Genomic DNA, 16,572 nt, shown 5'->3' on the forward strand with positions numbered 1-16,572 from the left:
TGTCTGACAAACTTGACGAGCCTGTGATCACCTGTGATAATCGAAAACTGCAGCCAAAATTATTTGTGCTGTTTGGCAGGAAGCATGGGTCACATGATCGGATTACGACTGGACGATTAGATCATCCCGAAACAAAACTGTAAAGTAGCGAGCTTCTATATTTGATACAGAGTCTTTGGTAAAACCTGAAGTGTTTTTTCATAAACTGGTGCTACAAGAAGTTTTATATTGAGCCTTTGATTAGCCTTTAAATTTACGTGAGAACATCAGGTTGCAAGACAATAACCATTTTGCATATATATTGGAAATAAATTTTTGAACCATATCATGTAGAGCCAAACATTGGAACATTTTTGTTCTCAACTGAAGCCTTTGATAATATGCAAAACAATCAAACTTTTTATAAAATTTGTTTTGGATAATGGTACATACAGTAATTAATGAGCGTTATGAATTATTAAAAAAGTTTTGGTAAGAATTGTTAAACTTATGATTGTTCTAAATATTAAATTCAGGTATAAATAATATATTTAAACAAAAATTTTGCCTTTGACACATGAACACGAATACTTGATGATTATTTTGTTGTAGTCAAGTCTGTGAGATGCCACTCAACAAGCTGCCAGCATACAACATTTCAAGGGACAAACCGAGATTCTGTGATGTTTGTACAAAAAAAGGAAAGAATGACCAGCAAGCATTTTTCTATTGCACGCTTTGTGATACAATCTATTGTTTGAAGCACCACGAGGTATGCAAAGTTTCATCCACTTATTGTCACAAATTTTACTTTAGGTTTTAATAAAAACTTCCAATAGGCCTTTCACATACTTTGGTGCTTCAAAGTGTTTGGATAAATAGCTCATGCAATATTGATAGTTTGACCTATTATAATAAACCATGTACAACAATTATCAAATTCATGACCAACATAAAATGCTTGGTTTTATAGAGATGTTGCTGAAATTACATTGTTAAGTTTTGCAGGGTTTTACATAAAATTTTAGCATTGAATTAACTATTGACATTTTATCTCAAAAAACTTATTCATCGTCAAAACAGATTGTTACGAATTATTGGGGCACAAATTCGGATCAACTCACAGATTTTGTTTTGAGTAATGACACATAATATTAGGGTGTAAACTAGTTTTCTGATTTGTATGACCTTAATAATTAACATAACATCTGTGATAAATCATGGAAAACAATTATTTTATCTTGTTTGTAGTTCACCTAATTTTATTAATGAATATTAAAGACTATTAATAAACCAAAATTAATTTGAAATACATTCACCATTTTTTTAAGTAGAACCAGCGATAAATGGTGTACCTTCTATCATAAATAACTTTAGTTGCTTAATTTTCAGTGGTTTACCAAAAAGAACTTGGGAAATTTCAGTTATGTCATTCTAGTAATTCTACTTATCACCCTCATATTAACTTTGTGACAATTTTAATAGCATATCATCATGTTAGTTTTCATCGCATTTTGGTTAAGTTTGTTTAAAAAAATTCATCTTATAGCTTCATCAGGAATATAATGAAGAGTTTGGTCAGGTTCATCCAACCATAAACATGGAACAGTATGAGCTACTGAAGAGTCAGCAAAGCAGAGTCTGTGCTGATCATACTGACAAGCCCGTCAGTTTGGGATGTGATAAATGTCTGAAGATGATCTGCATTGAATGTGTCTGCTCAGCAAGATTTTGTGATGATGGTAATTGGTAACAGTGAAAAACAGCATATTCCATATAGTGTAAAGAAAAACAAGTTTTTACTTGGACTGCTGTCAAAATTTATTGCAAAAAGTTAAATGTCAGTTTTTTTTCTTTATATCTCTTAGAATTTTTTGTTTTCAACTTTGATTGTGTCAAATGCAATATTTTGACAAATCTATCAACATGTCAAGTTAGACTATTAAAATATTGTGTTTGTTTCAGGAGAGACTCATCAGATGATGACTTTAAATCAGCTTGTAGAGCAACTTAATGATAAGATCAGCAAGCTAAAGAAAGAAATGATCGAGAAGGAAGAGAGTTTGGAACAAATGTTCAAGTTTACCTCCCAAACACTTGCTGAGTATGACAAAGAAACATTTGAGACAGTGCAAAAGATTCAGCATAAAAGAGATGAACAGGTTGGAATGTCATTGACAGCTGCTTAACAAAGCATTTCTTTCCTCTAGACTTTATTGTTAGTGTAACAAGATAAGCTTTGTTAAAATGTTAAAAGTTGTAAACAAAACTGAATAATTTGTCATAGTAATCACTATAACGTTACGCAATAATGCTAAACAAAAAACAAAAATGATTGGTTATCAACTCAGATAATAATACGAGATCTAAAAGTCTATGGATTTGTAACAATTATATTCTGTTATTAAAACCTATAACTGTGTAATCTCCACAAAAGGCTAGTTTTTTTATAACTTGCTGTACAAGATTGGGTTTAAGGTCAGATGTGTCACCGATCAACTTCTGAACAGAAGATACTGTAATACAGGTAATACTTAAACTTGATAAGTAGTAACTGGAATGTAGTAACTTAAGAGGTTTATAGCTGTGACAAGATTATTTGAGAAAAAACAAGTTATCAATTGTGGAGTTACGAGTTTAATCTAATATATTGGTCAATTGACTTGTTTGCAGACCAGTTATTCAAACTGATAGTAGTAATTACCAGTGATTGTTAACCAATATAAACTTTGTCAAAGTCAGTAGAGCATTGCTGCATATGCAATTACCAGTGTTTTTAACTTTAACATTGTCATCAGACCCTCTCACTTGTTGAAGATCAAGGCTTTAGAGTCTGAGTACAAACAGTTAGAGGATGAGTATACAGAGGATAGACTAAAAACCAAAACTCTCATCACTGACTTTCTTGAAGATGAGATACTTAAGAAATGGAGCCAAATAAGAAATATAATGCGCAAAACAGAGTCTAGAGCCAAGCATGCTCATCAGGTACAAAAGGTGGTTCATGAAATCTTTTGCTACCGTAAGCCGATGTATTGGCTTTCGCGGTTACAGAAATACAGACCGTAAGCCAATGTATCGGCTTATCAAAATAGTTTCACTTTTGTTTTCATCTCCAAGCCCACACATAAGCTAGACTCATAAAATTTTGTCTTTAGCGAAACGACTTTGTTGCCAATCACTCGCTATTAATAGAAACATTTTTGGCTAAAAATCTCAACAATTGGCGGTGATAAAAGTACCAACCGCGAAACAATATATCAGCTTATCGATAGGGTTTCACTTTTTTCATTATGAAACCCTCACACCAGCTAGACCAATCAAATTTTTCTCTCAAGTGAAACGACTTTGTTGCCAATCCCGTGCACTTAAAAATGAGATTTTTTTTTAAGGGATCGTTTTCGTCATGGTAAGAAAAAACAAAGCATTTGTTAAATGCATGTCAAACGTTAGAGATTGTACAATAATGGTGTTCACTTTATATTTATCTTGTAGGAACTTTGGTTTTGAATGAGATTAAATTTTAAGAAAAGTGATATATACTTTTATTCTCGAGATATTGCTTAAATACTAGCGGTGTATTGGTTTTTCAAACAGTTCGTGATAATTAATTTGGGCAGAATATTCATTCGGTGAAATTTTATTGCAATAGTCGAAGAGTTAACAATGTTACTAGCATTATGATGCCCCTAGAATGAAAAGTTTCTGATTCACTGTGCTGCCAGTTTTGTGCGAGTATTTTATCATCCTTTACTGTAGTCAAATAAATACTATGCAAAGCATATTTTATTGAACCCAACATATGGAGATGAGCCAAGCTGTAAACCTAATGTCTGAAAGTCTGCCAGTTAATACTGGATGAATTTTTCTATAGTGAGTTTGACAGTGTGATGGGAATTATCATGTTAGAGAATGGCGCAAGTTGACAACGTTTTTCTCTTTGTGAACCTGATTGAAGGTGGTCTAGCTTATGAAGTAAAGTTCACTTTGCTTAGGAAGCCAAGTTGAGATCTTTCATATCTCGACATGTTGTCGACATGTATTTTTCCTAAAACTGTTGGCCTTGAACTTTAAAGCCTACAATTATAGGCCTCCAAGATTTTCCAACAAAGTTAGGCAGACCTTCCACTTAAGTTTCAAGTTTGTTAAGTATAAGTGTAAGTTAACGAACAGAATAATTTTCTGGAAATGGATAGAAAGCTTTGATGCACTTTGTATTTAATTCAATGTATTTTAGTTCAACTCATTCGTTCAGCATTAAAATATTATCATAGCCTTCTGCTCTTCCAATGCGCAACTGTACAGAGAGCGAACATTGGTACCCTTGGTACGTTGGTACAATGCCACGGTACTTGTTCCTTCAGCTTCAGAAAGCTTAGTGGCTGTTAAAAATTGTCTTTACTTGTACCGATAGCCAAGATCTTTAGTTGGATGGTGGTCAAAGTAATACTGTTTTGCCTATATAGTATTTTAATATACTTTTAGGGTCTTTCCTTGTTGAATCACTTAAAAATTATTGGTACTCTTAGGGATAATCAAAAATCAGCATGTATTTAATTTAGTAATGACTTGACGTTGACTTGCAACAAATCTCACATTACTGCTGTTTGTTATCAAAAGATCCACCATGTCTTACTCTGCTGTGTTTTAAGTGCAAAATATGTCGAAATGTGGCTAAAAGCTTCTAAAAATTAAAAAAAAACAGTTAGTTGCATCCATCACGAAAACGCTGTAGGTTGAGATCGATCACAAAACTGGTCATATTTGACATAGTTGAGCACAATGTGCTTCCATTTACACTTTCATGCACTATCATTCGCTGAAATATTTTCACAAATAAAATTCACTCATTCAATAAAATCATGTATACTGTCATTGCATCTCTATTTTATTGTCATATAAATGGTGTCACTTAGAGCACTGATATCTCAAAACCTAGGATAACAATTAATTTAATTGTTTAACCTTAGCTCGAGGGTGTGCATAACATCCTCTGATAAGCATGACAAGTTTGTTGGTCACTTGTGATGATTGAAGAGTTCCACAGAAGTTGTTGTCTCCATATGGCAAAAAATATAGGTTATATGATCAGATTAGATTAGATGATTAGACCAAGCTGGAACAAACTGTAAAGTAGCGAGCATCTTTATTTGATAAGAGGATTCCGGTAGAACACAAAGTGTTTGCCATAAACTAAGGCTATGAGAAGTTTTATGTGGAGTGTTTTAGTGGTGTTTCATTTCATGCGATAACATGTGGCGTCAAAACAATAACCATGTCAAGTTGAGCACGTCATCAAAATAAAGAGATTCCAACCTACGGCCATTTTTTAAACGGTTTATTTTGAGCATTTAAGAGTTTGTAGTCACATTTCCACTTACTTTGCACATACAACACAACAGAATAAAAGATGGTGAACATTTTGATAACAAATAACTGCAATGAAAATTTTGTTACAAGTTCACTTTTAATAACCATTGATCTAGTAAAGTATTAATGATATTGTGATGCTAATTATCAAGAGTCTTGAACATACAATGATACCTAGTGAATATCTGTCCTGTATAGTTTAGTTTTGCTTCAATACTTTATAAGCAGAGACAATTGAAGATTATGTTTATATAATGGAATTTGTCAGTATACTGGTAGTTTTAGTAACACCCACAATATTTTAACATCCTTGAAAAAGGTTGAGGAAAAGTATTTTTAGATTTGTTCAAATCTTACGCTACTCAACAAAAATAGATAAAGTGTGTCGTTTCAATTGCAGCTTATAAAATGCGTAAAAATTATGTGAACAATTAAAATTGTAGCCAATTGATAACTTTCATTGCTTGGTTGCTTTACATGCTCTTCAGTTCAAAGACTTCATCTGTTTTATACAATTATTTCAGTGTGATGTGGTCTCCAGCTACAGGGACACAAAGAATGACATACAACGCTTAATTGATGAGGTCATGCCATCAGTTCAAGTACCTTCAGTCAGTAAATTGAGAGAAAAACGTAAGTCTGCTGAGTAATATTATAATTTACTGCCTGTTTTATTGGAACCACCGATTAAAGCACAAATAAAATCATGTACTTCATAATTCAGCATATTTGTTAAAAAAACTTACTTTTCGCTTATCAAAATATGATACTCAAGTAGCTAACCTATTGTCATACTGTATATAGTAAACTGTATTATAACTTTGACAAAATTACTAACAAATAATTTAACCTGTAAAAAATTGCTATATTCCATTCTAAAACAATATATAATCACAATTTTTAAAAAAGCTCTGCGCAAGAAGCTGACTCATATGTTAATTACACTAGATATCTGGGAAATTATCCTACTTCTTTGATGTATGAGACAAATTTTCCCCTCAAACTGTGAATTATTCGCATCAAGAAATACCCTTACATTTCTCTGCAGATCATTCTATACCATGCTTACATGGGTCGCGATTTCAGAAACCATGGTTATGTCACACATTACAAAGTTGAGTTATCAGACTTTGAAGGTGCACTAACTAAAATTATAATATTGGTAACGTTTTTTGTAATATATGCATCCTGACCGATCAAAGAGTGATCTTTCTGAATGTGAAGTCAGTTTAGCCAATAAAAGTCTCCAACCCTCGGAAAAATCCCTTAAAACTGTTGCTATACTAAACAGGAAGTACTAAAAAATTGTGTCCGATAAAAGTAATCGTTTCTTTTTTGCCGATTTTATAGTGAACTCGAACATTTTGGACACTTATAATTAGTACTTTGGTATTACAACTGATGTCAAATACACTGAAAGTAAAGAGAATGATGATGATATTTTCTTGACAATTCTTAGAAGATTATTATAACATTTTAAATATAAGAATATATATTAGATTTTATAAGATTATTAAAAGATTTAATTATAGGAATAATTATTTGAATTTACAAGATTGGAGTATATAGTTTCCGATGGTGTGCAATATGTTAATGTTATTATTCTTCTAAAAACTTTGTTGGTTATACTATAGCTGTGTCCAAATTTGCGATACTGCTACGTCGTTTTTAATATCTGCAAAATTAAGTAATACATTTCCTGATAGACACGCAGCTATTTTTTTATGACGGCCAGCTAAAATCTGTCTAGATTTTTAAATTCAGCATATTTTTTGGATGTAAATAAAGAAATCCAGATAAATATCACAACTCCTTGATATGGGTTGCAATGACGTTTTAAAATGTAAACAAAATTGTGCATCGATTTTCGTTTCTCAAAGTTTAACACCAGTTTTCTCAGAACTATGTTTTCGCACCAATGGTGAACGTGCATTCAGTTTATTGACCATAAAATCAGTTGTAATTAAGTCCGAATCAAAATATTTTTATAAAAAACTGTGAGAACTTCCTCCTTATGTTAATTTAGCTAGCTCCAAATCTGACACATGCAGCTTAACCATGGTTTCTGAGATCATGACCCATATTTTCGGTTAATGCCTAATCATTACCTACATTATATTTACACTTAGTTATCATGGTTATATTTTTCTAACTTTGTTACTGTCTATGATTCATGAATTTTGACTGATGCTGTTACTGGTCGTTGGCAAAAGTTTCAGTTTCAAAAATTGTCAACTCCATCGTTTCCCACATTCACCACTAGACAAACTTTATCTAATCCATATCAAGAAATTGAATTAGGTTTAAGAGTACATACATGTAGGCAGCTCATACTATTATTTTGTGATTTTTCCACAAAACTTAGTTCGTGAGCTAAATAATAACAACAATAACTTTTTCATCATTCAGTAGATTAGGGCCGTGTGAACCTGTCAAAAAAAAAAAATTTGCATACTCAAGCAACTACTTTTTTTCTGTAAAATATAATGCTTATTAATCCGTGTTTCTTTCATTCTCTATAATTAACAGCAGAACTAAACAATAAATTTTGCTATACAAATTATAAAATCTATATTTGCATGTCCTACTAAATTTTGAATGACCAGCAGTTGCTAAACCCTTTTGCTATAATGAGCCACATAAAACAGTTTTCCAAAGCATTAGTATATTACCATGAGGTGCATATGGCTATTTCAGCAAGCTTTGAATGAATAGTTTCTGATGGGTGAGCGGCGGTACATGCCTTTATTGCATCAGTGTTTACAGCTCATCACGGGTGTATTTTTTAGTTTTTTCAAGCTTTAGTTATTATCGCTATTTATTCTTAGCAATTACGAGGATTCTTTGCAATAGTTTTTTGCAGTTGGACACATGAAAGCTAAGAATGTTTAGTAATCTTGAATCTATGGATTTTTATCTGAATTTTATTAAAGGTATTGCTACTGAGAGTGATTTTTTTATATGGAAATGTAATAATATAATAATATTGATACTTTGTCTGACTCAAACATGCTTACAGCCTTTTCAATAATGGCTGAAAGATGCTTTTAGCTCAATCTGCAATACGATTATGGTATTTTGTAAAGCATTTGTTGATACAAATCTTTTTGTCAATTAACTTATTATTGATACAGCTATGTGAATTGGGTGGTTTAACTGTTATGACGAGCTACATGGGTGTTTTTCATATATTAGGCTCTACTAAATTTGTAACTAAGCCCCGGTACCATAACTAATTTAGAAACGAAATGTTTAATGACTACAAAACAATTGTATCTCTGTGTCATTTCAACAATATAAGGTAATAAATACATATAATTCTTTATTTAAATGTGATACATAAACAACTATTACAAATCTATGATAAAAGCAATCTAAACATTTTGTATAACAAATAACTACTCGTTAACTCTTTTGAAGTTAAAAAAAGACATTTGTAAGTTGTATCAGTTTTGTGGGCAAACATCATTTGTGTCAGTTTTAGTGATTTTTGATAAGGCTGTAGCCTGGTAACGAAAAAGGTGGATATCATTGTTTTCAATTCCTCAGTATATTTATCAACATATTTTTCTCTGATGAACAATATGAAATTATTATGTGAAGGTGAACTATGATATATGATGTTTGAATTTCCAAGTTCTGTTGTTGTGAATTCAAGGTAACTGCAACTATATGAAAGAGCAGAGTATCAGCACAAAGTATCATGTAACTATAACATTAAATATATCTTTTACAACCAATATGGGTACAGTGGCTAAAAAAACCTCACCCCCTTAGCCTGATATAGCCTCAATACAACTGCTGCTTAAACAGGAGCTGGCGAAGTTTAATCATGTTACCCTCTATTAGTGGGTGAACTTTCACTGGCAAAGACGATAGTGGACTTCCAGCATTTCACAACTTTTCCTCTCAGTCAGCACACAACTTTATATAAATCACTGATTCTCTATTCATATTAGAAAACTATTTTATATGCAATTACTTGGATTACTCATTAGGGCTTTTTTGGCCTTTTAAACAAGTAATGAAAACATCAGTGGATTTTTATTAGAATATTTGCTCCAGAGATAATTTAGGCAAATGAAACTATCTTTAAAAATAATTACACAAAATAGCTGTATAAAGCAATATTTTGTGGGATTGCAATATATACTGCCCAGCAAAAAAGAAATTTATACAAAACAATACATTTTATTTAGGTTTTCAAAGTACAACCAAACTTACCGATGCTAGTAAACGTTCGCGCTAAGCTTTTAAATGTACGGGAATCTTGCTTCATTGTTAGATTGACCATACAAAGTATTACTTCTTCTAATAAGAAGCATTATTAGCAGCTATGATATTTTAAGTAGGCAGTTTTATTAGCTATTGCCCCATAGTAAACACTAGCCAACTCATCACTGAACAAGGCAAGCTGACCAGCTGCTAAGTAAGACAAAAGATAGGAGATGACTCTGGGTAGGAGGAACATGACACTCTGCCATGGCCAAAATGTGATGCTCAAAAACATAAGTGACACTCACAGCCAAGCTTTTTAGCTTTGCCCTGTTTTCTTTTCATTCGGTTTTTATGTTCAGACATTGATATAAAACTGACCTGCAGATTAAATTTTAACTAAATGGGTCGTGGTCACAGAAACTATGGTTAAGTCGCAAATCACGAAGTTGAGTTATCCGACTTTAAAGTTACACTAACTGAATTTATAATATTGGTAACGACTTTTGTAACACATGCATCTGGACCAATCAAATTGGGATCTTATTGAATGGGAAGTCAGCCTGGATAAAACATGTTTTTAACCCTCGGAAAAAAAACCTTAAAAAACCTAAACAAGATGTACTGAAAAATGGTGTCTGACAAATGTAATCGTTTCTTTTTTGCCGATTTGAAAGATAATTCTGACAATTTTGACACTTATTATGAGTACTTTGGAATTACAGCTGATGTAAAAGGCATTGAAAGTAATGGGAATGACAATGATATATTCCTAAGGATTCTTATAAGATTATTACAATATTTAATTATAAGAATAATTATTCAAATTTATAAGATTTTTATAAAATATAATTTTGAAAATAATTATTCGAATATCTAGATCGAAATATATAGTGACTGATGGTGTGCAATATGTTACTGTTATTATTTTTTTAAAGATTTTGTTGATCATACTAGGGTTGTGCTCAATATCATGGAACTACCAAGTCGTTTTTAATCACTGCAAAATTAAGTAGTACATTTTATTTTACATTAGATATGCAGCTATTTCAATGAAAACCAGCTAAAATCTGTTTAGATTTTTAATTTCAGCATAATGTTTTGGATATAAAGACAGAAATCTAGACAAATATCACTACTTCTTGATATTGGTTGCTATGACGTTTTGAAATGTAAACAAAATTGTGCATTGGTTTTGTTTGTCAAACTTCAACACCAGTTTTCTCGGAACTATGTTTTCGCACTGATGATAAACACGCATTCAGTTTATTGACCATAAAATCTACTGAAATTAAGCTCAAATCAAAAATTTTTTGCATGCAAACTGTGAGAATTTTCTATTTTTGCTAGTGTAGGTATACTTTTAATTTGATGATCCCGGCTTAATCATGGTTTCTGTGATCATGACACAAATGTAGACTACCCTGAAAATTTATCTACATGTGTAGCTCATAAACATATACCGGAAAATTAGGATATTTTTAACAACCAATGGAAATTTTATTTCTTACTGTTATATGTTATTGTTTATATTAATAATTTATTACCAACATCATTTAGCTAATAAGACTATCACTCATTTGTATTATCTTGTTATGTTATATTTTTCGCATTACACTATTTTATACTATATTATATATATTTTAACTTAGAACATAATAATCTAACAAACTATACTATATGTGATTGTTCGTTCTATTTTGTTCAGCAAACAAGTTACTATTATCACCACATATAAAAGATTATCTAGCTTGCTGGCTGAAGCTGATTGGATACCTAACTATGTTGATATGATTAGCTCATGTTTTTTTATAAAGCTTGGCTTTAGATAGCCTCAGTTTCCTAACACAAACTACTAGCACCACTATTATACCAGGGGTGTATTGTTTCCTAGGAAAGTTTTCCACTATTGAACCGCCTAATCATTCATTATGATGAACAGTACTAAAATGGTGATGGTTGGTAGAGTTGCTTGACAGTTGCAGCAAATATTGTTACTCTTTGATATCAGTTTAATTATGAGACAAAACAATAATATTTACAAATTTAACAAATTTAAAAGTTATGAGTAAATTAATCACTGTTAGCTGCTGTATTGCTCAATATGCTATAGTAAAAAAAGATGGTGGTCATCAAATGCTTTAGTAAGTAAAGATAAAAGCAAAGTCATAAGAATCAATAACAGGAACCAGCTCTTATTTTAGTTCCAAGTTAGACTTGCCTATTTTATAGTTGGTAATGTTCTCTCTGATATACAATAGTCTGTAGGTAATTTGTAGAAGACAGGGCATTGATCTAAAATTACTCAATTTCTAGCAAAAGAAACAAAGCAGACTTCGGGGCTGCATACTATATTATATAATAGGAGCGATACAATTGCTAATATTTTCTTATATATAAAAGTAATGTTGATAGTTCAATAGAAGTGTTTAAAATATTTAACATCTAAATTACTTTAAACACTTGAAGAATTGATGAAAAGTTCAATTAAGAAGTTTTCCTCATACATAAAAAGGTATCATTGCCATATCACACAATTGCATACCCTTATATATAAGTCTGCTAGCAAAAACTTTACGCTGTAGATAAGGGATCACATCGCATGGCTTTCTAAGCAGCAGTTTAAAGATGGCCAGGCATGGATTCTATTCAGCTTTGTACCTAATGTTTAAGTTATTCGCGTATCAGAGCAGCTCAGAGAGGCATAAAACTTAGCCTAGACAGTTTTTAGTATCAATCATCCTGAGTTACTTATGTAGCTCAATGAAAAGATAACTCCCTTAAGTTTCTTTTGGTCAGTAAAAAATCAAATGAGCCTTTTAGATTATCGATTTTTGCAAGCAGATACTAAAAAATCAATTTTCTTGCATTACGCAGAATCGAACTGATTGCGTGTAACCCTCTGAGCGGTTGGCATTCTTGTCAATATGTGTCAGTATCACTGGGCAATTTGTTCAATGATATAATATTACGGAACCTGTTAAATATATCTGTATAACGTACACAAAATAATTTGATATATTTTATATTGTTACATAAAACAGCATTTCTGAACAAAGCTATCGTCAGTATTTAAAAAGTTAAAGTTTGAAAATATCACATAATAACTTTTTATGAAATATTTTGAGTCGGACAGCATGAGTATTAACTAGACCAACATCTTTATATCTGATATTAATCTTAATAATCAAGTAATATTTTTATGCAAGTATTATACAATAACATAATAAATATCTTATTTTTTCTCTGCTATATTTATTCGCAGGTGGAAGTTTTGAGATAATGCTAGAAGTTGTCTCCACTGACGGGTTTCTAATTGATGAACAACTCAAGCTTCGACCTTCTAAACCTCTTCCAAAGTCCGTCAAACCCCTTCACATAGTCTCTTTACCATCAAATCCTATATCAACAAGAATCTGGAACTCTCAAATATTAACTGGGATGCTTAATAATGCAGTAGCTAATATTGACAACAAATACCAAGTAAAAAGCTCATTCATCACATTCAACAACTCCCCTAGAGCAATGGAGGTCTACAAAGACAGACTATATACAGCAGTGTGTGGCAATCCTTGGACCATCTATGTACATGATCAGCAGGGAAACCAAGTCACTTCCTGGACTCACAATGACTATAATGGCGGCTACGTCACAGGACTAGCCATCACTTGTGATAAAGTAGTTGCTCCAGACAGAAAGAACAAGCTTCTCATCATCTACTCACTGACAGGGAATAAACTCAAAGACATTTCTTGTCCTCAGCTTAGCCAATATTATGTCTCACTCTGTGTTTCAGGATCAGACAAAGTTGTTGTGTCTGACTACCGCTCATCTCAAGTTTGCTTGATAGACATATCTCAAGGTCAGCTGCTTTGGACTTGTAAAGATGTGCCTCAGCCACTAGGAGTAGCATGCTATGGAAAGAGATATGTTCTGGTGGCAGCAGCCAACAGCAGCACTGTGAGAATCCTGAATAGTTCAACTGGTTGGTTTACTTATAAATGATATACAGAATATGTGTGAGCAGTTGTGTTGACAAATATGCTGTACAATCTAGTAATTGATAGATATACTAGTAGATACATAGTGTTGATGTAAACACATGTAATGCTACCCTGACTACTTCTCATAGTGAAATTAAACACTATACATATTAACAGAGAGCTCTGATAGTCAACTTGCTATAAACTTAGTATCAGCTTATGATTCAGAGTAGCTGTATAATTTTCACTATTTTTCCGTAATTAGCCAATTATGTTGGATTTCTCTGCACGCTCAGTATTCTGTCACTGATCAACTGGATATCATATAAGTTATTGATATGATATAGCCTGTGCTATCATCAGGTCTCAAAGTTGTACATAAAACTACGGACAGTCCTGCTACTAGATAGGAAATTAGAGACACTTACAATGTAATCCTAAAGTATGGAGGAACATACTTTCTATGAGACAAATTAAAAATATTTATAGGTTTAGCTTCTTAATGTAGAAATTGCTTTTCAATCTATTATTGCTTATGATGCTAAGGTAAAAAGAGAGCAGTGGTTTTCTTATGCTACTATAAGCAAAATAAACTATGAACTATAAAATATAACTATGAATAAACTAAAATAATTTCTATTCAGTCGCTCTGTAAAGTTTTAATTCAATTTTAGACAAGTACACTTTGTCTGGCAGCTTGTTTAAATACAATAAGCTAGGTGTAACCTTCTATTTGTAATTCAAATATTTTTATAAACCAATTATTTTATGTTGTCAATGAAGATTTTATACTTGCTTGCTAACCCATATCAGTTAGTCTTGAATTGCAGGTCACAAATATTGTTTCCATCAAGCTTTTTACACTCTGTCATTGGCTCCGCAAATAATGGTATTTGGCATCATGCCAGCTTTCTGTGACTGTAAGATATAGCTTAATTTGAGGAACTAGTTATTCGCACTGAGCTCATAAGCAGTACAGGTGGTACTCAGGGAGCTGAGTACCAGGGAGCTCCCTCCAGGGAGCTGAGGCTTGCTCTCCAACCATTAGTTTTAGGGGTGTACTCTCAGCTCAGTGTAAACATAACTCTTTAAGGTAGGGCATAGCTGAGGAAGCAATACTTTTGAAATGTAAAGCTCATCATGAATAAAAATTTAATAATATTTCTAACGCACATAATGAAATTGAGAATAAAACTTGTCGGAGTTGTTCGGGTTAGTTTGGAGTTTGGGTTGCAGATGTAGCCTTAGAATTTGATGGAAACGTCAGTGTAAAAGTTTCCGAGCAGTCTTTCAAGACACCACCAACTAATTAGCTGTGAGGAGCATTGGTGCAGTTCTATGGCAGCGCAGTAGTTGATATTGTTTTATTTGAGGAAGGATAACTCTTCGACTAGCTTTTTTGCTGAATGTCGGAAGAATACAGTATAAACCTTCATATAAATTATGTTAAAGAATATTAAACTCAGGGGTATGCTGAGACTTTTGGATTATATTGCAGGTGAGGTGGTCTCAGGGCTGACCGACAGCGCTATTGAGAGTGGTTGTGTGTTTGACATGGACATCTCTGGAGACAGACTAATTGTAGCTAACTACAGTAGTAATAACATAGCAGTCTTCCAGCTACAACCATAGCTGCCGCTTCATCAGTCTGAGTTGCTGCCTTCTCTTTATTATCAACTATAAGCTACTCTATAAATAGAGATGTATCCAAACTGTGAGAATGGTTTCGATCTAGCTGTTTGCTGCTCAGGAGAAAAACTGATTTGCTGTACACGACAAAGTTTAATGTTTTTGTCATAAAAGGTTGTCTTCCTTCGCCTTCACTTTGCTCATTCTGATTGGTTGGTTCATGAAGAGAAATTGCATTTCATAACATTTTTGCCTTACGATCTGATTTCTCGTCGAAGCAATTGATAATAACAATTGTTTTGACACTTTTTTAACCACCATCATGGAGTTCCTCATGCTCTAAGAACAATCATCATATAATTTTACCAGTAGTAACTTCACATGGTAATGCTTCCTGTTGAAGAACTAAATATGTGAATACGGTTTGGATGCCTTGAATTAAACTGACATACTTTTGATATTAGTGCACTAGTACATCAAAGCTAATTGCATATGAAGTTGATATTGTACTAGCTTTATAAACAATAACATCATGTTAATTCTTTACTTATATGTTTGTTGTTTTTAGTATTTCCTGTTTCATATTATCTAAATGCATTCATATTGTCTAACACATTTAAGACACAATATATTATTGTGGTATATAGTAAATCCAAAGTTCATATTACTGATTCAATAACTAAATATATTATTAGAGTCAATAAAAAATATTCGGAAAGCTCTCCGTGTTGTATTTCTACGTATTTGACTCATCAGTCATTCTACAATTCTAAGTGCAGTCATTTGTGTTCATTATTTCGAAGTCATCGGTATCTATTGACTCCCATCTACTGCTAGTTTCCTAACAATATTAGCATAGAGGGGTTGTTGCAGAAATAGTTTCACACCCTTACAGAAACTTATACGAAATTTTAGACTATTTTGCTAGAAAGTATCTGCAATTTTCTTCCATTTTTAGTTGATTTTCATATTAGATAAAGTCTGACGGCTAAAATGTTTCAAGATTAAAAATGGACAAAACCTGATGGCCTGAGGAAGCGAGGAGCATTCAAATCAATGGACTACTTTACAAAGCAAAGCTCCTGACATTATGATAGGCTGGGGTTGGCTTTTGGCAGTGTGCCAAGTGTACTAGAAGAAAGTTGAAGTTCAGCTCATGCTCAAATTTGTTTCCTTAAGTAATAATTTTTTACAAAATTAAAACATACCTATAGCATTTTTTTAAAAAATAGCTGATAAAAGTTTTAGAATCGTTGTTCTTTGCTATTAAACCTAATGAGGAGATGCATAATTTAAGCTTTTTACTTCAGCAGCAATGTCACTAGTGACTATAATTTTTAACCTAGCAAAACAGCCTTCTCGTGAATGGCAGGGCACCCAATTTACTAGAAGAAAA

General features: G+C 32.5%; 1 protein-coding gene across 1 annotated transcript; it reads left to right on the top strand.

The window, feature by feature from the left end:
* The first annotated feature begins 1,329 nt into the window (after window positions 1–1,329).
* On the top strand, window positions 1,330–15,891 carry LOC137397064 (uncharacterized). The gene is made up of 6 exons (XM_068083348.1): window positions 1,330–1,721; window positions 1,945–2,141; window positions 2,797–2,967; window positions 5,874–5,982; window positions 12,830–13,549; window positions 15,046–15,891. Exons 1-6 carry the CDS (start codon window positions 1,580–1,582, stop codon window positions 15,177–15,179), a joined length of 1,473 nt encoding a protein of 490 aa, XP_067939449.1. The 5' UTR covers window positions 1,330–1,579; the 3' UTR covers window positions 15,180–15,891.
* Window positions 15,892–16,572: the final 681 nt, after the last annotated feature.

Source organism: Watersipora subatra, chromosome 5 (genome assembly GCF_963576615.1).
Source record: "Watersipora subatra chromosome 5, tzWatSuba1.1, whole genome shotgun sequence".
Classification (NCBI taxonomy): Eukaryota; Metazoa; Bryozoa; class Gymnolaemata; order Cheilostomatida; family Watersiporidae; genus Watersipora; species Watersipora subatra.

What these genes read in the sequence shown, in the direction of transcription:
- LOC137397064 (XM_068083348.1), top strand. Translation starts at nt 1,580, where the DNA reads ATGGAACAGTATGAGCTACTGAAGAGTCAGCAAAGCAGAGTCTGTGCT. An exon ending in AGCAAGATTTTGTGATGATG is followed by an intron (nt 1,722 to 1,944) that starts GTAATTGGTAAC and finishes TGTTTGTTTCAG; the next exon opens with GAGAGACTCATCAGATGATG. An exon ending in CAGTAAATTGAGAGAAAAAC is followed by an intron (nt 5,983 to 12,829) that starts GTAAGTCTGCTG and finishes ATTTATTCGCAG; the next exon opens with GTGGAAGTTTTGAGATAATG.